Consider the following 23,473-nt stretch of genomic DNA (forward strand, 5'->3'; position numbering starts at 1 on the left):
CGTGAAGATCGAGGTCTCCTAAACTCAGTGGTTCCCGAGGTGATGGGACCGCCTATGGCCGTGCACTAGGGTGCGTCCCTTGAGTGTGGACGTGTAAGGAGAGTCTACTGAGCTATAGCCCGGCTTGGCTTTCAGCGGAGTCAGACGTATAGGTGCAGAAGACCGTTAGACCTGTGGGGGCGCTCTAGCTCAGGGGGAACTCTGACGAGACTCGGGCTCGGGTACTAACCTTTCCACCCACTATTCTATCCCTCCGTGGTGGGCGGTACTCGGGTAGGAGGGGCTCCCGCCGGTACTAGAAGTTCACTCAGAGAACTGGGCTTCTGGGGGCGCCCAAGCGACCTCAGATCAAGGCCTGGCGGAAGAGCAGAGGGCCCGGAGAGGAGACTGGACGGAGGAGGTAGGGAGTGGCTTCGGAGCGTGGCTTAACTCGTACATCTGGCAAAGAAAGCCTGTGGGTGTGTGTGACCTGAACTTGGAGCCACGGAAGCTGGTGTCGCAGAGTCGGCAGAGAGTGAAGTGGAGGAGGACGATGTCCTGCCTCTGGGGGTGGGGTGGCGGCGGAGGGGCGGCAGTGGTTCGTGGATTTTATGTCATCTCTCAGCAGCAGGGCCCTGGTTCATCATTAAAGTAGTATTGAATGAGTAAAGTTGAGCAAATAGCGAAATCGTGCTTACACTTTTTGACACGCAGTTCAAGAATATTGTCACTTGTGATAGTTTATATTACACGTAGCTTAAATAATCCCCTTTATTTTTCTCTCATTTCAGCACTTCCAAGCTTGTTCTCCAAACTACTAGGGCCAAAAACAGCAACGACAAAAATGTACTCCACGTTAGCGAAGTCTGGGACACACAGGACTGAAGGTAAATTAATTTCCATACTGTAGGATTTTTTTTTTAGATAATATGGTAATATGCAATATGAATCTCAAAGGAAGGGATAGTTTCCCCAACTTACGTGGGAATGAAATATTTTCTCACAGAGCATTGGAGGAAATAGTGTTCCTCAGAAAATATTCTGGGAAACTGTCCAAACTAAATCGTCCACCACTTTAAAACTTTGTACCTTTGTTTACAAAGAACCAGGTAATATATGTTTATAATAATTATATTCTATTCTTCTTCTCATTAAGAAATTAATTATTGCTCTTTAATTCATTTTATCTTATCTCATCCTGTAGTCTCTCCTGCTTAAATCTTTTCACTTTTTTTTATTCTTCAGAGATAACTCCAATTTCTAAGCATGTTTCTGATAGCGTGGTAGCAAAAATAAGTGCATAAGTGCAAAACATTAGAAAGTCTTATCTATATGACAAATATACTGTCCTCTCCGGAAAGCAAGATGCAACTTTCCTGTCAGGATCAGCAGACACAATACCCCTTTTTTGGGATGGTGGTGGGAAGGAAGAAGAAAAACTGCCTTTATTTGCAGACATGATCACCTATGTAGAAAATTCGATGGATTTTACAAAAGAACTACCAAGCTAATTAAGGGCTTCAGCAAGTTTGCTGGTTACACTGCATTTTAGAGAGACATACTGTAAGAACGCATAAAAATTAAAAATGAGATTTCATTCTCCCAGTTGAAAATGAGGGATGAGATGCCCCGCACCTTTTTAATATTTTTTATTGATTTATAATGATTTTACAATGTTGTGTCAAATTTCAGTGTAGAGCACAATTTTTCAGTTACACATACATGAACATGTATATAATTCATTGTCACATTCTTTTTCTCTCTGAGCTACCACAAGATCTTGTATATATTTCCCTGTGCTATACAGTATAATCTTGTTTATCTATTCTACATTTTGAAATCCCAGTCTATCCCTTCCCACCCCCCCCGCCCCCTTGGCAACCACAAGTTTGCATTCTAAGTCTGTGAGTCTGTTTCTGTTTTGTATTCATGCTTTGTTTGTTTGTTTGTTTTTTAGATTCCACATATGAGCGATCTCATATGGTATTTTTCTTTCTCTTTCTGGCTTACTTCACTTAGAATGACATTCTCCAGGAGCATCCATGTTGCTGCAAATGGCATTATATTGTCGGTTTTTATGGCTGAATAGTAGTCCATTGTATAAATATACCAATTCTTCTTTATCCAGTTATCTGTTGATGGACATTTAGGCTGTTTCCATGTCTTGACTATTGTAAATAGTGCTGCTATGAACATTGGGGTGCAGGTGTCATTTTGAAGTAGGATTCCTTCTGAATATATGCCCAGGAGCGGGATTCCTGGGTAATATGGTAAGTCTATTCCTAGTCTTTTGAGGAATCACCATACTGTTTTCCACGGTGGTTGCACCAAACTGCATTCCCACCAGCAGTGAAGGAGGATTCCCGTTTCTCCACAGCTTCTCCAGCATTTGTCATTTGTGGATTTTTGAATGATGGCCATTCTGACTGGTGTGAGGTGATACCTCATTGTAGTTTTGATTTGCATTTCTCTGATAGTTAGTGATATTGATCATTTTTTCATGTGCCTATTGATCATTTGTATTTCTTCCTTGGAGAATTGCTTGTTTAGGTCTTCTGCCCATTTTTGGATTGGGTTGTTTATTTTTTTCTTATTAAGTCATATGGGCTGCTTATTCTGGAGATCAAGCCTTTGTCGGTTTCATTTGCAAAAACTTTTTCCCATTCTGTTGGTTGTCTTTTTGTTTTACCTATGGTTTCCTTTGCTGTGCAGAAGCTTGTAAGTTTCATTAGGTCCCATTTGTTTATTCTTGCTTTTATTTCTATTGCTTGGGTAGACTGTTCTAGGAGAACATTTTTGAGATGTATGTCAGATAATGTTTTGCCTATGTTTTCCTCTAGGAGGTTTATTGTATCTTGTCTTATGTTTAAGTCTTTGATCCATTTAGAGTTTATTTTTGTGTATGGTGTAAGGGAGTGTTCTAGCTTCATTGCTTTACATGGTGCTGTCCAGTTTTCCCAACACCATTTGCTGAAGAGACTGTCTTTATTCCATTGTATATTCTTGCCTCCTTTGTCAAAGATGAGTTGACCAGAAGTTTGTGGGTTCATGTCTGGGCTCTCTGTTCTGTTCCATTGGTCTATATGTGTGTTTTTGTACCAATAGCATGTTGTTTTGATGACTATAGCTCTATAGTATTGTTTGAAGTCTGGGAGAGTGATTCCTCCAGCCTCTTTCTTTTTCTTCAGTAATGCTTTGGCAATTTTAGGTCTTTTGTGGTTCCATATAAATTTTATTATGATTTGTTCTAGTTCTGTGAAATACGTCCTGGGTAATTTGATAGGGATTAAATCAAATCTGTAAATTGCCTTGGCAGTGTGACCATTTTCCCCCACTTTTTCTTAAAGCAGTTACTTTAGAAAACTTGTAAGTTATTTATGTCTCTTTGAAGGTATGAGTATATTTTTAAGGCTAAAAAAAGCTTCTGCTCAGGTTTACGACCTAGGAATACCTCTTATTTTAAACAGATGTTCCACACTCTTCCAAAGTAGTTTTGTTATTATTAGTTAATAATCAAAGCTGCTGTGTTTTAAATTCCTGTTTATGTCAAGCACTGTGATAACCTCGTTATGTAAGTTAACTCATTTAAATCTCAGGAAAATCCTGGGAGTGTGTTATTTTAATTTACAGATGAGATACAAGAGTCAGGAGAGACTGGGTTGTGCTGTGGTCATAGACAATCCCCAAACCTCAGTGTGGCATATGCCTCATTCCCACTCCATGTCTATGGCAGGTGCATGCCCATTACAGAATTGTGGTTGTAGGAGATTTGATCTATTCTTATTGGAATAATTTAGAGACCCAAATCGACAGAGCAGTCACCATCTCAAAAGCTATCAATCACTGTGCTGTGAGGGAAAGAGAGCCCTGGGGTTAAGGGGTGGTCTCAAACCAAAAACCATATGTTTTGAACCAGAAATAACACATATCCCTCAAACCCGTTAGCCAGAATGAGTCACATATATGGCCCCGCCCAAACAAAGAGGATAAAGCAAGAAGTACAGTACTGCCAGGTGCCTGGAACAGGGAAGAAATGGAAACAACTTGGCAAACAACACCCCTGACTACTGCGCGATGCAGGTAGAGCTCAGAGAGATGGAGTACTTGCGTAAAATCATGTGAGCAATAAGTGAGAGAGCCCAGATTTGAGTCTAGACAGGGATGTTTTCAAAGTGGATGTTCTTTCCTACACTTTGCTATATTGTATGCTATTCTCTCTCTTAAGTGAAATACATAAATACAGTTGACCCATGAACAGCACGGGTATTAGGGGCGCTGACCCCTGCACAGTTGAAAATCTGCACAGAACTTTTGACCCCCCCAAAATGTAACTACTAATAGTCTACTGTTGACTGGAAGCCTTATTGACAGCACAAGTAGTCGATCAACACATATTTTGTGTTATATGTGTTATATAGTGTATTCTTGCTATAAAGTAAGCCAAGAAAAGATAATGTTATTGAGAAGTTATAAGGAAGAGAAAATATATTCACAGTACTGTACTGTACTTCTCAATACTGAAAGTTTGTTTCATCTGTTTACAAGATGAATCATCTGTCTGTCAGTAACTACATCAATACTGTCTTATATGATACAAAACACTGTAGATGTTATACATATTACTAATACTAGACATCAAAAGTAAAAAGATGATGTGAGAAAGAAATTCATATTTATTTACAGGTATTTGAGAAGGAAGAAGCTGCAATATGATTGTTTTACAGTAGCCTGTGGTGATCAATACCATTGCTTCATGGTAGCCTAGTCTATATACTAATGGATGAATCACTTTAAAACTTTTATGGCATACAGTATTACAGTCATCTTCATAATATAGCATTGGGAGCATTGTTATATTAAAAACACTTACCTGTGGTGATAATAGACAGCTATACAGTTTCTACAATTACAAGAGAGAGAGAGAGAGGCATACTGTACAGTCATGGAATTATTGGAAAGAAAAGTTATAAAACAATAAGGAAACTAAACATTATTAATTTGATATTAAATGTCACTCACCTTCTGCCTATGTCAGGTAAGGATAGGCTATCTACTTCAATACAAGTCTTATACATGATTCTCTACACGTATTTTTTTGTGTATTTGTTGGGGAAAAAATCCACGCATAAGCGGACCCATGCAGTTCAAACCTGTGTTGTTCAAGAGTCAAGTGTATTTAGAGTAGACTCTATTACTTCACTGCTCCAGTTCCCTCTTCCTTAATCGTCTGATGTGCCAATGGTGGAATTAAATAGAGCAGTAGCACTGACTGAAAATACCAGCACTGCTGAGCCACAGGTCTCTTCCAAACAGATGAGTGTATTGGATATTTGAGTATCTGTTATATTCAAGGATAAAAATCAGAAAATAAAACCTGATGGTAGATGAAAAGATTGCTCATTGGTCATTTACTTAATAAAATGCAATCTCTTGTCTTTCCACTATCTTCAAGGAAAAAATAGTAAGGATAAGAGTATAAATTGATGAAATTGATAACAGATGACAAGAGTTCAACCAAAAACTCCTACATGCCAGCACTTTAAAGAGATAAGATAATAGAGAAATCTCTGGCAACAGGGGTCAAGAAAATTGGAGACAGGTACAGATGAGTCACTTTTGGAATGAAAAAAGCTGTCATGCTTGCAGTTTCAGCAAAGCTTAAAAAGATACAGTAATCTTATTAAAAAGATATGCTGGTAAATTTAAAATTTAGATTCAACAGATAAATCCCAGAGAAAACCACGACTTTCCATACTAATGGAATAGAAAATCGTATATATTGTTAAAAGTATTCTTGACAAATAATATATGAGAAAGCAAAATTATTAGCCAATCTCAGTTAGTTACATTAATGCAAAAGGTATAAATAAATTAATAGCAACCTAAGTCCTGCCATGGCTAAAACAGGAAATACAATATGACAGAGCTGTGTTTAATCCCAGGCATGCAATGTTGGTTTAACATGAGAAGATCTGTAATGTAATTGAGCCCCTTAGTGAAATAAAGGAAGGAGGAAAGGACAATTATCACAAAATATCCAGTATTTTTTTAACATTTTTTATTGAGTTATAGTCATTTTACAATGTTGTGTCAAATTCCAGTGTAGAGCACAATTTTTCAGTTATACATGAATGTACATATATTCATTGTCACATTTTTTTCTCTGTGAGCTACCATAAGATCTTGTATATATTTCCCTGTGCTATACAGTATAATCTTGTTTATCTAGTCTGCATATGCCTGTCAGTATCTACAAATTTTGAACTCCCAGTCTGTCCCTTCCCACCCCCAACCCCCGGCAACCACAAGTTTGTATTCTATGTCTATGAGTCTGTTTCTTTTTTGTATTTATGTTTTTTTTTTTTAGATTCCGCATATGAGCAATCTCATATGATATTTTTCTTTCTCCTTCTGGCTTACTTCACTTAGAATGACGTTCTCTAGGAACATCCATGTTGCTGCAAATGGCATTATGTTGTCGATTTTATGGCTGAATAGTATTCCATTGTATAAATATACCACCTCTTCTTTATCCAGTCATCTGTTGATGGACATTTAGGCTGTTTCCATGTTTTGGCTACTGTAAATAGTGCTGCTATAAACATTGGGGTGCAGGTGTCTTTTTGAAGTACGGTTCCTTCTGAATATATGCCCAGGAGTGATAAAAAAGGCCTACAAAAAATAAACAACCAGTTAGCATTAAACAATGACAATAACAATAGTTCTCAGCAGTTAATAAATAGAAAGGCGTTTCTTTAAACTGACAGTGAATATTAAAAAAAAGAATGAACTACATCAAACATCATACTTAATAGTGAAACATCAAGTGCATTCCCTTTAAAGTCAAAAAAGAGACAAAAATGACTTATATGACCACTTCTTTTCAGCTTTGTAGCCTCTCCTGGGCAATCCAGTAAGCCAAAATATATCCATGCAGCTATACATGCATGAATTAATAAATGTGTACAAGTGAAAATAAAGCTGTCAATATATGTTTATCATCATATAAATTCCAGAGAGGCTACAGAAAATTAAAATTAGTGATAGAGATCAATAAGTCTGTTGAGTGTAAGTTTAATATACACAAACTAATTGTAACAAATGGAAAATATAATTTTCAGTCTGAATATACCATTTAAAATGGCAAAAATTATAACATTCGGTGAAATCAATTGTGAATCAGATCGCTTGGCAACTGTTCCAACATATGGAAACACTCATATGCTTTTCTTTTCTATAGAGACTAAAAGACTAAAACCAAGAAAGTAGACTTATATGAGTGTGTGTGTATGTTTGTGTGCATGTGTGTATCAAACACACATACCATCCTGAGACTTGGAGATGTAACTGAATGACATGGGAGCCTCATTTGGCTCAATGATATGGTGAACTATGTATGATGGGAGGGGCCTCTGGTTTTTATGAGCAGTCACAGAAGAGTGCCTGGAATTCAGTCTCTGTTGTACATATTGGTTAGCATGTAGACAGCAATAGTATTTCAGCTATAACAGTCCCATAGCATGAGTGGGCTTCCCCTGCCTTGCACCGTCCAAGCCCACTTTTTTGACGTTCACTGAGTTTTTGTAAGTGATATAATATGTTTTATTAAAGATAAAATAGCTGGAATGAATACCTGGCAGAGGCAAGTGGGGACTGTGATTAATAGAGTACTTGACAGCAAAATTGGCTGCAAGCCAGAGGCCCTGAAGGAAGTGGGGATCTGGGAAAAGTTATCTGGCCAAGGTGGATCTGAAGATAGCAAGGATCCAGCTGATATGAGGGCATGAAGTTTTGGTGTTCCATGGCACGCAACGGTGAAACAGTTGCAAGAGTCACCACCTGCGGTCATTTGAGTGGAAATGCCTTTGAAGTCAATGTAAGTCGGTGGACCAAGCAGCTGCTGTAGGGACTCAGAGGACACTCCCTTCCCCACAGCTTTGAGAAACATATTAGTGAGGAGGGCATCTTCATCTTGAAGTGTTCTGAGGTGGCTACTTGTGTGGGCCACAGATGAGATGGGAGATCCTGTCATTGACATGGTCATCTTCATTTCATTATGGATGTGGGGATCCTGGAGTTGCAGGCCCAGTAGGAGCACTTAACCTCCTGCCTTAAGGTGAGTTCTGTTTACCTTAAGAAGCAGCAAGTACAAAAGGATTTTCACATTGGTTTGACCTATACCAACCTTTGAAGGTGGCTAGTTGATCAGCAGATCCTCTGGATCTTGAAATATATGAACATCCTTTAAGGTTGCATTTGATCAGTGTAAAAATGAATAATAGATAAATAAATATTTATTCATAGTAAAATATAAGAACACAAAATATATATAAATAAAACTCTAGATCTGGTGATCTGAGCTATCCTGATGGCAGCTGGTTGTCCTTTATTCAGTTCCCACACTTGACACAAGACACCATTAATGAATGGACTACTGGGGAAGGACTGTACAATGAAGACACAAGTAACTAAAGTAAACCTTCTTCCTAGGCTTAGCAAGTGTTTCTCTGTTGTTCAACTTGAAGGTGGAGTAACAGAGACGGACACAATATACACGGAAAGAAAGGGAGGTTTCCAGAGGGGTGTGTATCGCAGGGATGAATTCATTTCCTCCGGGGCTTTTTCCATTTGTGTTTCACTCTCTTCCCAATGCTCACCCTCATCTTTCTGATCCATACATCCATCCCTTGGCCTTTTCACCCTGTATGTCAGGTACGCACGTCCCTTCTTTCCTATCTATCCTTGATTCCAAGGACAATCACTTCTACCCCTCTTCTGACCATAGCAGCCACTCTCTGGTCCAGTCGTCCTTCTGTGCCAAAGAGCCTGTAAAGCACATCCATGTAACTATAAGTATACATTTAGGCAGGGAATATTTTGTATGATAAATTCAAAAAGTGAAAATGTCTGGGCCAAAGTGACCCAGGATTCTGTAGAGAATCAGGCTCTCATACATTGTTGGTGGAAATGTATATTGCTATAACTATCATCAAATGTCCTTAGGAAACTATCTCTTACATTAAAAAGAATGTTTATGTTCTTCTGAAAGTACCCTGAAGCCCAAGCTGTGCTCTACTATGTCCTTTGGCCTCCACCACTGGGGAAGCTCTGTAACCCTGGTCAATCAATCGGTATTGTTCCATTATTATTTTTTTGTATGGATAACTATTACTTTCATAATTTAAAAAATCAAATAGTCAAACACCAATATGAAAAAAATCATTAAGAATCATATTAAGATAGACCAAAGAGCAAAAATTGGTCATATATGATACAGAAAATGTACAGTAGGATTCAGTTTTGTGTGGCAATGCATTTACCAACATGATTTGGAATACATGCATCTGTAACCTAATTATAAAAGCTCATAATGCAAGATATTACCATGCACACACACACTCTTCCCTTCCTCTGAGACAGTGGCCATACTTACTGTCTGTCACAGAGCTGAGTGCCCACAGATATGCCTGTGAGTCCAGAAGATTCTTCCCACACACCTGACGGCCAGGAAGAAGCTGTGTCTCCTAGATTCAGGGAAACCTTCTCCTGGTTTCTGTCACCGCTGTTTGCAAAAGCCTCCCTTCCTGTAATCAGAAAAGCTGTAGTTTTGGCGTTAGTCAACAGGGAGGAGCTTAGCTCTATTTCTCATTGTACACTAATGAAAAATGTGAATTTTGCAAAAACAAGATCCCACACATGCTAGTTTTACAGGCAGGTTATGAAACAGTTCTGCAGCCCAGTTTATTTTTTCGTTTCTGAAATAAATAGATGTGCTTAGAAATGGTTGAGTTGTGTGGATTCTCAAATGTGGTTTTGTTGAAGATTTCAAATCTTCATTACATATATTCATTTGACAAATATTAGTTGATATTCTGTGCCAGACGTTGCAAGCCCAAAGTGACTCCCAGTCTGCAAACCCCATGGTCCAAACAGATTTCTCCATCTGGTTTAAGAAAGATATGTCCAGTTGGTCCAAGAGCACCTGGACCCACCCAAGCAGGAGCAACTAGTTACCAGTCACAAAACATCATCCCAGGTCTGCCCACAGAAATCTGTGCATTGCAACCTGAAAGTTCACCATTCAAGGAGAACCAGTGCAATACTGGAGGAATATTTGGTATGTGGAGGCAGACCAACAGGTGAGGACCCAATTCCTGTTCTGCCATTTACCTGGCTGAGAATCCTAGGAAATGTATCTAAGCACTTTGAGCCTAATGTTCCTGACCTGGAAATGGACTGTGGATACAGTCGTCGTGGGGTTTCCATGAGTAGGTCAATTAAATCTAGTGAGTCTGCCTAACACTGAGCAAATGTTGGTTGCCACTGGGCAAGTGTTGGCTTACTTCTCACTGTTCTTTTTCTACCATAACAGGGACGCTGTTGCCATGTACTCAACGGCATAGCAATGATGTAGGCAGAGTTCCAAACTGACACAGGAAGTAGCCATATGAACACACATGATGTCATAAAGGATACTAATGACCATTTCTTCATGGGTGGATCAGCTAATGCCTGGTGGAGGCTGAAGGGGAAACCCAGGCAGCTTGGGTGGAGGCACTATTTGCTTAAAATATTCCTGTGATCACCTTTTATTCCCGCAGCACATCTGTGAGACAGGAATTGTACTGAGATGCAAAAGTTCAGTAAGTGAATTATGCGTGTGTTTGTGTGTGTGTGTGTGTAAGATGGCCCCTCTGTGTCTTTTTATCACATGCCACTCTCCTGTGAGACTCCCCAAATGAGGCCATGCCTGAGATTGCTTGTGTCAGAATCACCTTGTTGAAGGAGGGCTCTGGCCATGTTTAGGCACTGACAGAGTTGGTTACCGTGGAGATTACCATAGCTGTTTGTTGGCTTACTTTTACACTTTCCCCTCAGCAAACCTTGTTTATGAAGTAAAGTCGGTTCTTGAAAATGACTCTGACCCTTCCTGTATACCTTACATTGAATACGTGCCCTTCCTCCTCCCTTCAGTAATTTTTTCCTTTCCTCGACAAATTTTCATAAAGATGAGTTGGTTGCCTGGCATTCTCCAAAGGTCACCAGTAAGATTCCTCTTTGTCATTGTTACTATTGAGGAGTATCCTTATGAACTCATGGCTCTTTAATGAGTTGATGGGCTTCGAACCATTGGTATATGATGTTGAGCAGAGGAGTGATATGATTTGACTAATATTCTGCTTCTGGGTAGAAAACACAGGTAAGGGAGGCAGGATGAAAGCAGAGGGGCTAGTTGGAGGACAGTATAAATGCAGGAGCTGGATGTTGGAGTCTTGGCCAGAGTGGTAGTAATAGAGGTGGTGAGAAGTGGATAGATTCTGGACATACCTTAAGAGAGGGGACAAGAGAATTTCCTGACCAGTTGGATGTGGAGTATGGGAGTTTTGGGGGCTGAACAAGTGGCATTTGTCGGTCAGATGCTCGATTCATGTATAATTTCACTTCCAGTGCCACACAAGGAAAGTTGCAAGGCTGTGAGTAGCAAGATCGTCCTGCCAGCAGGCCACACAGTGAAAGCAGTGACCCCTCAGAGGAGTTCATCTGAGGCCTGGTCATAATCACTACGCCATGGCATGATCAGCAGTGGACGGGCTTTTCCTCATAAGCATGCCCTGAGACAATTAATGTACAAAATGTACAAGACACATGCCTAGAACACCTGAAGTGTTAGAACCCAAAAGGAAGCTGGTTTTTAACAGTGTAATTACCATAATCTTCCCTCCCCTCGAACCAATAGTATGATTATCTGCTGATTCGCGGTTTCAGTAGAATATGATAAAAATAAAACACCCTAAGTGAATCCACTTATAGGAGAGAGGATCAACACTGTCTTATCTCTGCAGATGCCAAAAAGCTTCTAGATCTTTTCACATGGTGAATTAGATATGCTGGCAGGGAGAGACTGTGGGTGGAGGGGTAAACAGCAACGCAAGTCCCAGGAATGAATACAAGGTGAGATATAACCAAGACACTTTATGGGCATACCTGTGGCTTCAGTAGCCAATAAAGTAGATGTCAGAGTAAGGGAAATTAATGAGACAAAGAGAGGCATTACATAATATAAAAGGATCAGTCCACGACACAGACATAACGATCCTAAATTTGATGCACCAAACAACAGAGCCTCAAAGTACACAAAGCAAAAACCGATGGAGCTGAAAGGAGAAGTAGCCGGGTCCATGATTATATTTGGGGCCTTCAACACCCACTCTCCTTTTACCAAGTGATCCAATTGCTAGAGAGAAAAATCAGCAAGGATATAGGAGATCTGAAAAACACAATAAACTGACAGAATCTACATGGTATAAATAGAACAATCCACCCAACAACAGCAGAGTACAGTTGTTCCCCCTGAGGGTCTATGTAACATTCACCAAGTTAAACCATCTTCTGGACCGTCAACCTCAGTAAGTTCCAAAAGAATTGAAATCATACAGAGTATGTTCCCTGGCCATGATGGAGTCAAATTAGAAGTCAGTAATAGAGAGAAAAAAGAAGAATCCCTAAACACTTGGAAATGGTACTTGACACATCATTCCAGGTTGTCGTTCAGACACTTGTTATAGAAGAACTGAGGTTAGGAAGAGTTGCCTCCTGAGCTGAAAGACGTTTCAGGCTGGTCCAAAAGAGAGTTCATTCTGGGCATTTCAAACAGTGTACTGCTGAGGGCAAGGCTGGAGAGAGGGAGACAGTTTAGGAGGCTATTACATCAGTCCTACCTGACACTAATGCTTTTACTGCACTGTCAAAGGAAGGACAGCTTGCTGGTTGTTAGTGGAATCAGTCTGGTGACTGAATGGACTTGGGAAGCATGAGAGAGGTTGCTTCCCAAGTACTGGTGTGATTATTAGAAAGTCCTGAGAGGAGGCAAGATTCAGGTGCCTTCCTGGTGTATGACTGGTGTCCAGTCTAACCTGTGAATGCATATGCCTCTGTTCTTCATAAATCCTGCTCCATTGTTTTAAAGGGTTCAACACGGTTTTCCTCTTTCCTCTTCTCCTAATTCTTTCTCCTCCTCCTCCTGCTGCTCCCCCTTGATTCCTCCCCTGATAGTGCCTTCTATCTGCACAGGCAGAGAGTTTCCTTTCTGGGATTTGTGGGATTGGATCCTTAAGGTAGGTTGTGTGTGATTGGTCCCTTAGGGCAGGTTGGCACTTTGTTTTCCCTACCATCATGTTAGCCTAAGATGTGGTACATGGTAAGTGAACCACTGATGTGTCTTCAAATTTGTATTTTTGTTCCCCTTTCAGAATACAGTTATGGTAGTAGCTCATGTCAAGGAAGAAATGAAGGTTGGGGTTCTTTCCGAGGTAATTTTGGCAGGAGGAGCCCTCGTTATGAACGTGGTGGATGTGAGCCTCAGCCTTCACACCTCCAGGAGGAGGATGGAAACATGGTGATGGGGGATGTCCAGGAGGACCCCCAAGTGAGACAGTAAGTGACCAGGCAGCAGAGTTTGCATGCAGCAGCCCCTAGGACTGTGCAACCCTTTCACTCTCCATGCTCTTCTTTCTCTTCTCTCACTGGAAAACGGAAGTGTGCTAGAAGTGGAATAGAGGTTAAGTAATCCTAATCATAGTCCTGGTGTCAGAGAAGCAAGGCTGTACGGAAGACTTTCTTAGCATTTATGGCCACACACCCTCCTTCTCTCCACATTCCCCTGCAGCACTCCGTATACCACCTACCGGAACAAGAGGAGAGTGAGATGTCATAGTGAAGGCCGGATCCGTGTTACTGTGTGGAGAGATAGAAAACCTCCGCAGAGAGAAATGAGAGAGAACACACAAGATGGAACCCCAGGGAGCTGGTTCAAGATCACAGTGAGTGTCTTGGCAAGGTCTGCATTGGATAGGACATCCCAGAACCTTTTAAAAGGAAGACCGTATTAAACTACTTATGAAAGTTTATTCAGAGGAGAGCTTTCTTTTTTGCTTTTAACTGACGTGTAGTTGATTTACAATATTGTAATAGTTTCAGGTGTACACTATAGTGATTTGGGTTCTTTTTCCTTTTTTGCAGATTATACTCCATTATAGGTTATTGCAAGACATTGACTATAATTCGCTGTGGTATAGAATAAATCCTTATGGCTTATGTATTTTGTGTATAGAAGTTTGTATCTGTTAAAATTATACTCCTAGTTTGTCCCTCCCCCTCTCCTGGAGGAGAGCTTTTCAGTGGAGAGAAAGAGTGTAAAGGAAATCCATATTAGGCTCAAACATAAGAAAACATACTATCGGTCCATTTTTTTTTCGAAGCTCAGTAGGAGGTTGCAAAAGACTTTGTGTTATGTCTGTTCTCCAGCCTTAATTCCTACTGACTGTCTTCTCCCCCATTCCTTCTTTTCACCCTCAGATTTCTTATGGGAGAAAGTATGACAAGATGTGGCTAATGAAGTCAATCCAGAATCACTGCAGTGTCCCTTTCACTCCAGTGGATGTAAGAGAGGATGGTGAAGCCAGATGAGTGGGCAGAGGGAAGAGGGGGGATGGGGAGCCCACTGACGGGAAAGGCTTTGTCCTCTGAACTTATTGTTACCTCCCCATCCTGCAGTTCCACTATGTGAAAAACCGGGCTCGGTTCTTTGTCCAGGGTGCTAGCACTGCCTCTGCATTGAAGGATGTCAGCTACAAGATTTGTGATGAGGAGAATGAAAAGGTGTGTGTCAGGGGCATTACCTGTACCTTATCCCAGGACAGGACAGTCCAGGGGCTGGTCCTCTTCTTTGGAACTAGAGTTCCTGGTACTAACCTTACCTCTTCTTCCTGCAGGTGGCTATCTTTGTCAGTCCCTCTACTGTTCCCTACTCTGTGCTGAATAAGTTGGAGCCAAAAGAAATGGAGCAGCTAAAGGTAGTGTAGACTCAAGGCATGCGGTGTGCCAACACTCAGACCCACCTCTTCTTCCTCCAGCCCCCAGTTCCCCTCGCCCCCAAATTTCCTGTCACCATCGCAGCTTCAGAGTGGCTCTCTCCATCTCTCTCTGCAGCTGACTTTGAACAAACGATATAATGTCTCCCAGCAAGCCCTTGACCTCCAGAATCTCCGCTTTGACCCAGGTATGGCTGACAGCAGTAATTCTAGGACAGGGGAGGGCAGAGGGGTCTTCCTGGAGGGAGACTTAGGGAGGGTAACGTGTGTGGTGTGGGTGCTGGTTAGTGCTGGCCCCAGACCCCACTCAGCCTTCTGATTCACTTCCCTCGGCTTCCTGAAGACTTGGTGAGCCATGATATTGATATAATTCTGAATCGAAGAAACTGCATGGCTGCCACCCTGCAGATCATCGAAAAGGATTTCCCTGAGGTGAGGCTGTAGGCCTAGTGCTGGTATTATGGTAAGGGGTGGAAGACATGGGGCGGAGGGCAGGTTGGTCTCCCAGGCCCTAGATAGTAACTGTCACTCTAACTTTTCTCCCCCCAAAGCTGTTGTCCTTGAACTTGAGCAGCAACAAACTGTACCGTCTGGATGGCCTGTCTGACATTATACAGATGGCCCCCACAGTCAAGATTCTGAACCTCTGCAAAAATGAGGTGAGAGGAGGGAGCCAGATCAAAGTTGGGTTGAGAGCTGGGGAGTCGTGGTCATCACAGTGATGACAGGAGGCTGGCGAAGGTACCTGTCAGGGAGGGTGGGGGTGGAGGTGCAGGATCTGGAAGTGTCTCTTTCCCTGGGATTCGTTTTCCAATTTCCTCCCCATATTTCTCAGCTGAAGTCAGCCTGGGAGTTGAGCAAGATGAAAGGGCTGGATCTCGAAGAGCTGTGGTTGCAAGGAAACCCACTGTGTGGCACCTTCCCAGACCACTCCACCTACGTAAGGTTGGTGATAACCACTGGCACCTTTCCGGGGACCTTTGCCCCCTTGGGAGCCTGAACTGCCCCTGAGAGCGCATGTGTGCAGGAAGGGACAACCCAGGTACTCGAGAAGGAGCACAGACCCCACCTTCTGCTCTCTCTGTGTCCCTCACATTTGAGGAGTGTCCTTCCTCTGACCTGCTCACCTCTTCAGGTGCTCTGGGGTCTGTTTCCAAACGCTGCACCCAGCATTCTCTACCAAGTCCTCCCAAGAGCGTGCTCCACAAAGTGGGACTCCCCCCGTCACCAGAACGGGGAGCCAGATGCTGATTCCCTGGCCTGAGAAGGGTCCTCCAGCTCAGGGTCTCAGGCTGAGACAGGCTTTCCAACTCTATGCTGATATGGGGCTCCCCTCCCCCATTCTGAGAGAAGTCCTCTTTCCCTTCCTCCAAGACGGTCCTCCCTCCAACCCCAGGTTGACAAGGGGGCTTTCCTGCCACATACTCAGGGTAAAGCCCTGGTGGTTCCTGACATGACATCCGTTCCTCTGGCCCAACACCAGGAGCTGGGCCCTTCTTGTGGAAGAAGCAGGGTTCCTTGAGTCAAGGGGCCAGAAGTTTGTCACAGACAGTGAGCAGAGGGCTTCCCAAGGGGGAGTGGAAGGCAGAGGGCAGAGGAAGTAGAGGAGACAGAAAGAGAGGCCTCTCGGGGACACTTGCCCCTCCATCCCAACACACATCACATCATCTTGCCTGGTCCTTCAGAGGAGCCCTGGGCAGCCTGAGACAGATATGATTCCTCAGGTAAAGAACCAAGCAAGACAGGTGCAGGGACCATTGGGAGAGAAGACAGGCATAGGGAGGCATAGACCCTCACTCAGCCCCACACTGAGCTGGGAGCTGACCCTTTACTCTTCTGGGGAAGGTCTGCCCCTGTGGCTGCTGTTTCCAACGCCCAGCTCAGACTGAGCTCACACAGGTGACAGAGACTCAACCAGCATCCAGCAGGCCCCAGGCCCAACGTGTGCATGGTTACCATCCTTACCTCGGGTCCCTGGGACATTTGGGGGCAGGTGAAGGAAAGGGCTGCAGCAGGGGAGCCGGTTCCCCTTTCTTCTCTCTTCTTCCCTGATCCCCCACCCCAAACCATGGGAGAGGTTCTTTCCCTTCCCTTCACTTTGCTTTCTCTCCCTTGTCTCTGTGCCCCTATGTCTCTGTCTTCTCTTCTTCATCCTTCACTTCTTTTTTGTCTTAATCCCCCTCCATTTCCCTCCCTGCCTCACTAACCTCCTTGGCCCAGCATCCTGGGCCATCCCTGGTGGGTGTCCTTGTGTTGGCAGGATGCAGGACCCCCAGGAAGGATGAAGAGCCCCTAGCTCCAACCTCATTCCCTCTTCCCTCCAAAGCCTACAGTGGGGACCTGCAGGAAGGGAGGGAAGGGAAGGAAGCCTGCTTCCTTGTTGCTTCTTGTGGCACCTGGAGAAGGGAGTCAGGGCAGTCTAGGTGGGAGGTACCCAGGAGGGAAGGAGTGGAAGGAGAGGGATGGAGGGAGGCAGGCAGGTAGGGAACACTCTTCTGGTGCATCCATCAGTCCATGTGGAAGGTGCCCAGGGCCGGGGAGTGTAGGTGGACACACTGGACTGTGTCTGGTGTAAGTGTACTTGCTCCCACGAGAAGAGACCGCTTTGTAGTTTCACTGACTTTTCATCTTGGCAGCTCCATCCTGGAATTGTTCCCCAAGTTATTACGCTTGGTAAGTGTATTCCTCAATCACTGACTCCTCTAACTGACACTGACACCGCCCACAAACTACTCTGAACCCTTTAGGTCTTGCCTGAGTTCGATTTTTGAATGTGGCCCTTAAACGTTCTGGGGGCAGAGGGAGGGTACAGCCTCTGTGGGAAGCTCACAACAGCTCTGGGTCTTCTTCGACCACGTCTGCCACAGCCTTCAGGGACCTCGTGGTGATGACCCGAAGTGTAGTCCTGCCCTCAGATTTTCCAGGGCCCTTCCACAGTTGACCTCTGACCCTCACCCTCCTGGGCCCGTCCTTTTCCTTGACCATCCAGAAGTGCCTCTTGGTCTGCACCACTGACTTCCTCTTCCCTCTCACAGGATGGCCAGGAGACACCCCCACCAGCTAAGTTAGGTGTGGACACCCGTAAGAGCTTACCAGCCTGCAAGGTGAGCACGGAGAATCAAGCAGGGCTTTGGGAGGTGCGTGAGGAGAGGGTATCAGCCCTGGTGCTGAGGACTGTTTTGATTCCAGGAAAGCAGTGAAGGATCTGATCAGCTGAAGAGTCTGATCCTGCAATTCCTGCAGCAGTGAGTACTGCTGGCAACCTGAGGAAGGGGAGGGCTGGGACAGCTGAGGCCACCCAAGCTCAGCTCTGCTCACGGGAGTTTCCAAGTCTCATTTGAGGTCCGGACCACAGAGACAGACTGTGCTCATGGCTCCCCGACAGGTATTACTTGATCCACGACTCTGGAGACCGACAGGATCTCCTGGGTGCTTATCACGACGAGGCCTGCTTCTCCCTGACCATTCCCTTCAACCCCGAGGACCCAGCCCCGTGAGTATCACAGCTCACACTCTGCTCCTGGGCCGTGTGGCTCCCCAGCAGACGCAGGGCAGCTCCTGCAAACCCCCACACTGGGGCCGCCCACCTCCCCCTGCTTCTCTTTTTCTCCCAGGAGCAGCTTGTGGGAGTACGTCAAGGACAGTAGGAATATGAAGAAGCTCAAGGACCCCTGTGAGTGTGTGATGAGGAGGCGGGGCGGGAAAGGGGGCGGGAAGGGGTCAGTCCTAGGGCCCAGGGCGTGGCAGCCCCTGACCTTCCCTCGCTTCTCCTCCCCCCACAGACCTGCGGGTCCAGCTGCTGAAACACACAAAACGTGACATTGTGCGCTCCCTCTGCCTGTTGCCCAAAACTCAGCATGACCTCAGCTCCTTCGTGGTGGACATGTGGCTCCACACGGTGAGCATCTGCTTCCATCTTGGGCAGGACCAGTTGCTGCAGGTGGGTAGGAGGTTTAGGTGGTGACTGAGCGCCTGGGCTCTTCCTTTTCAGGACACAATGCTCTGCTTCTCTGTCAACGGGGTGTTCAAGGAAGGTGAGTGTGTGTAGACCCCCCGTCCCCAGATGCCCCACTGCTCCGTCCCCCTGGCCGGGCTCCCTCTCAGCACCCTCCCAGCCACCCCGATCCCTCCCCTTCTCTTCCCGGCCCCTCTGTGTTCTCCAGCCCTCGCTCTTCCCACAAAGGACCCAGGTCTGACCTGCGTTCATGCCTGTCTGCCCCGCACACCCTGGGCGTTAGGGACACAGGCTGTGGAGTTTGATGGCTCTCATCCCAGAGCCTTCCTATGAGATCCGGGGACCATTACTTAACCTCTCAGTTTCCTCATTTGCAAAATGAGGTATTAGCATCCATGTCTTGGGCAGCAGTGACAAATGCATCAATGAACTGGTGAAGTGGTTGTCACGGGCCCGCGCACAGTAGAGGTCCTGCCACCGGCAGCAGGTTGCTCCTATAGCTGCCCTCCACATTCCCGACACCCTGGCGCCCAGTGGGCACCTGTCCCCTCAGCATGAGTTTCCAGTCAGACTCTGTCTGCAGACCCCTGTGTGAGCGTGTGAAGCAGGTGGGGCTCTCGGGGGTACTGAAGTTTGTTGTTTGTCGTTGAAGTGGAAGGAAGGTCTCAGGGTTCTGTTCGTGCCTTCACCCGGACCTTCATCGCTATCCCTGCCAGCCATTCCAGGTGAGTGCTGTGTGGTGGGTGGGAACCCCCGTCCCAGCCTGGGCTCAGGGGTGTGGGAATGTGATGGTGCCCACCTTAGGTTTTCTCAATACTGTGGAAAGCCAGCAGGTAGATCCAAGGAGCAGTCTAGCCTAGTGGTTAAGAAGGGCATGGGCTCTGGAACTGGAATGTGGCTTCTCTCCCTGGTCCCAACACTCATTGGCTGTGTGGCCTTGGTCAAGTCACGTGGCCTCTGTGCGACTCGGTGTCTTCCTATGACAGTAGATTTCAGATTGTCCACTCCTTGGGCTGTTGTAAAGGGTAAACGTGAAACTGTCCCTGAGTTGCAGGTAAACGTCCTAATGTCATGAAGACGGTGGATAATCTCCCCAAAGGTGGGCTTGTGGGAGGGGCATAGGTACCAGCCAAGGAACCTGGGGGACACACACAGGAGGAGGGTGGAAGGAATCTGGTTGCTGAGTGGCAGTGGGAGCAGGATGGTTGTTGGGGGTGTGGGGTGGTCCATCTGTCCAGCTGTTGAGGGCCCATTTTTCCTCCAGTCTGTGCATCGTGAACGACGAGCTGTTTGTGAGGGATGCCTCCCCCAGTGAGCCTCAGAGTGCGTTCTCCATCCCAGTGCCTACACTCACCTCCAGCTCCGTGCACACCGGCTCCCGGGAGCAGCAGGAAATGGTGCAGGCTTTCTCTACCCAGTCTGGGATGAAACTCGAGTGGGCTCAGAAGTGAGTGCTGGGTGTGTGTGGGAATGAAGATGGGTTGGAACAGCGGGGGAGTGAATCATGGAAACTCGCAGGCAATTTGGAAAAGTGACTTTTTGGATATTTTGCTGCCAGAAAAGGGTGATCCCATGAAAAAGGTATCATACTATTAAATGTGTAAAGTATTTTTAAGATAGGATAATGCTCGGTGACAGCACCTTGTATATGGAAAAATCCAAAAAAATCCACGAAAAATAAATAAATAAAACATAGAACTAATAACTAAGTTTAATGCAAGAACTATATACAAAACTCACTTGTATTTCTATGTAGTTGCAAAATGAACACTCCAAAAACGAAATGAAGAAAACAAGCCCAGTTAAAATAGCATCAAAATAGTAAAATATTTTGAAACCAATGTAACAGAAGAGGTGAAAATCTTAAACTCTGGAATCTGTAAAACATTGTTGAAGGAAATAACAAAGACCTAAATAAGTGGAAAGACACTCCATTTTCATGGGTTGGAAGATTTGCTGTTATTAAGATGGCAGTACTACCCAGAGCAATCTAGATTCAGTGCAGTCCCTATCAAAATCCTTCCTTGCAAAAAAAAAAAAAAAAAAAAAGAAGTTTAGGATAACCTACACTTCACATGGAGATGCTCAAAAACAATCTTGAAAGAGAAAAACAAAGTTAGAGAACACACACTTCCCAATTTCAAATCCTGCTGCAGAGCTACAGTACTCAAGACTATGTGGTGACTGGCATGTGGACAGCGTTAGGAATCAGTGGAGTAGAAACGAGAGTCCATAAATAAACCCTCACATTTATGGTCAGTTGATTGTCAACCAGAGTGCTGAAACAATATGGTGGGGGAAATAATAACCTTTTCAACAAATGGTCCTGGGACAACTGGATATCCACATGCAAGCCAATGAATTTTGACCCCTGGCTCACACACCATGTACAAGCATAGATTGAAAATGGAGCAAAGATCTAAAAGTAAGAGCTATCACTTTAAAATCTTGGGAAAAAATGTAGGTATAAGTCTTCATGACTTAGGCAATCATTTCTTACATATGACACCAAAAGCACAAGCAACCAAAGGATAAAATGGATAAATCGGACTTCATCAAAATTAAAAGCTTTTGAGCATCAGTGCACACTATCAAAAAGGTGAAAAGCCCACCAGCAGCATGGGAGAAAATATTTGCAAATCACATATGTGGCAAGAATATATGAAGAACCCTTGCAGCTCAACAATAAAAAGGCAAACAACCCCATTTCTTTTTCACATGGGGAAAGGATCTGAATAGACATTTCTCCAAAGCAGATACATAAATGGCCAACAGGCAAATGAAAAACTTCTCAACATCGTTAGTCATTAAGGAAATGAAAATTGAAACCACAGTGAGTTACCACTTCACACCCACTAGGATGGCTTTAATCAATGAAGCGAAGGATAACAGGTGTCGGTGAGGATGTGGAAACATTGGAACTCTCACGTGTTACTGGTGGGAATACAAAATGGAACGGTGGTTTGGGAAAACATTTTGGCAGTTCCTCAAAATGTTTAACATGCAGTTACCGTATGACCCAGTAATCCCACGCCTAAGTATCTATTGGGAGAAGTGAAAACATATGTTGACTCTAAAACTTGCACAGGAACGTTCATAGCAGCATTATTCACGAGAACCAAAAAGTGGAAACAACCCAAATGTCCTTTAGCTGGTGAATGGATGTATAAATCTGGTACATCCATATAGTAGAATATTATTCAGTCATAAAAAGGAATACACTTCTGATATGTGTCATGACATGGATGAACTTTGAAAGCATTATGCTAAGTGAAAGAAGCCAGCCACAAACGGTGGCATATTGCATGATTCCATTTATATGAAATGTCCAGAGTCGGCAAATCCACAGGGACCAAAAATAGATTAGTGGTTGCCAGGGTCTGGGGGAAGGGGAGGAATAGGGAGTGATTGCTAATGGTTCAGGGGTTTCTTTTTGAGGTGATAAAATTTTTTTGAAATTAGATGGTTGTGATGATTGCACAATCTTGTGAATATACTAGAAGGCACTGAATTATATACTGTAAAACGCTGTGTGCATTATATCTCAATAAGAATGATAGGAATCCTGTACTTTAAAATTTTTCACTTGTCATTTTCTTGAACATCTTTCTTGATCAGTATATATTCAGTTTCCTTGTTCTTTGGCACAGCTCTACTTTTCTGTTTTGAATTCTAGTGGGCATGAATGCTAGTGGTAGATATTTTGGTTTTCACTGGGTCTTTCTTCATCATTACACATAGTGCTCATACTGGTACATGTGTCCCAGCAAGACAGTGGCATAGATTTAGCAGTGGCATTGCACGGTCAGCATGTCCGTACTGTGGAACCAATGGAGATCACCTGTTCTTCTCCCACTGCAGGTGCCTTCAGGACAATGACTGGAACTACACCAGAGCTGGTCAGGTCTTCACTACGCTCAAGGTGAGGTCTGGGAATCAGGTGGGTTAAAGATGAACATTTCTGAGCCTTCAGGAAAGCCAAGAAGGTGGAGGCCAGTGGCCTGGGGGTGAAACTCTGGGAGCTGGCTTTTCTAACATCCCGACTCCTTCTCTCCAGGCCGAGGGCAAGATCCCAGAGGAGGCCTTCAAACAAATCCCCTAAAAGGAGCCCTTGGATGACGTCTTTGTCTACATCCATGTCATCTTTGTTTCTCTCTTCTCCAGCCTCAGGCCACGCCCATGGCTGGGGTTGGAGGCCTAGCCAACTAAGAAGCCAACGTTACCTTGTAGACCAGGTGACATAACCACCTGAAGGGTCAGTTGTTCTGTGTATTTTCCCACCCACAATTGCTGTTTAATTTCATAATAAAGAGTGATGTTGCATGTTGTATGCTGTGTGTCCTGCATCTCTCTTCCCTGTCCCAACCATGAGCCAGTGGGTCCAGGACTGAAAGACCCTGCCTTCCTACCCTATGAGGAGGCACCTGCTAACCCAACAAGTGGGGTTTATATACACTTTTTTTCCATTTAAAAACATGAAGATTCTGTACAAAAATAGGATAATGGGATTTAAAGTGCATGCATCAAAACTCCATTATGTCCCACCACATTACTAGGTGGTTTACATATGTATATCATGACTCAAGTTGTCTCCTCCAAGCCACCTCAGCTACATCCAGTAAAACACCTAAAGCCATTCCCACCAAGTCAGGTTTATGCAAGAGTAAAA

At 44.2% G+C, this 23,473-nt stretch overlaps 1 protein-coding gene across 4 annotated transcripts; it reads left to right on the forward strand.

Annotated features, from left to right (window-relative positions):
- On the forward strand, window positions 1–23,132 carry LOC140691748 (nuclear RNA export factor 2-like). 4 transcript variants are annotated; one of them, XM_072955662.1, is made up of 22 exons: window positions 1–70; window positions 771–866; window positions 13,230–13,413; window positions 13,646–13,799; window positions 14,335–14,418; window positions 14,533–14,637; window positions 14,751–14,831; window positions 14,968–15,037; window positions 15,193–15,281; window positions 15,401–15,508; window positions 15,685–15,794; window positions 17,486–17,522; window positions 17,885–17,953; window positions 18,039–18,094; window positions 18,235–18,342; window positions 18,464–18,522; window positions 18,632–18,747; window positions 18,841–18,883; window positions 19,457–19,529; window positions 20,069–20,251; window positions 22,666–22,726; window positions 22,862–23,132. In XM_072955662.1, the coding sequence occupies exons 2-22, from the start codon at window positions 824–826 to the stop codon at window positions 22,904–22,906; spliced, it is 1,878 nt and encodes a 625-aa protein (XP_072811763.1). In that variant the 5' UTR covers window positions 1–70; window positions 771–823; the 3' UTR covers window positions 22,907–23,132. The 4 variants fall into 4 exon arrangements, with proteins under 4 accessions (XP_072811763.1, XP_072811762.1, XP_072811764.1 ...); XM_072955661.1 differs by lacking the exon at window positions 1–70 and adding an exon at window positions 302–400; XM_072955663.1 differs by lacking the exons at window positions 1–70; window positions 771–866 and adding an exon at window positions 10,481–10,622.
- The last annotated feature ends 341 nt before the right edge of the window (window positions 23,133–23,473 follow it).

Source organism: Vicugna pacos, chromosome X, assembly GCF_048564905.1.
Source record: "Vicugna pacos chromosome X, VicPac4, whole genome shotgun sequence".
In the NCBI taxonomy this organism is placed as follows: Eukaryota; Metazoa; Chordata; class Mammalia; order Artiodactyla; family Camelidae; genus Vicugna; species Vicugna pacos.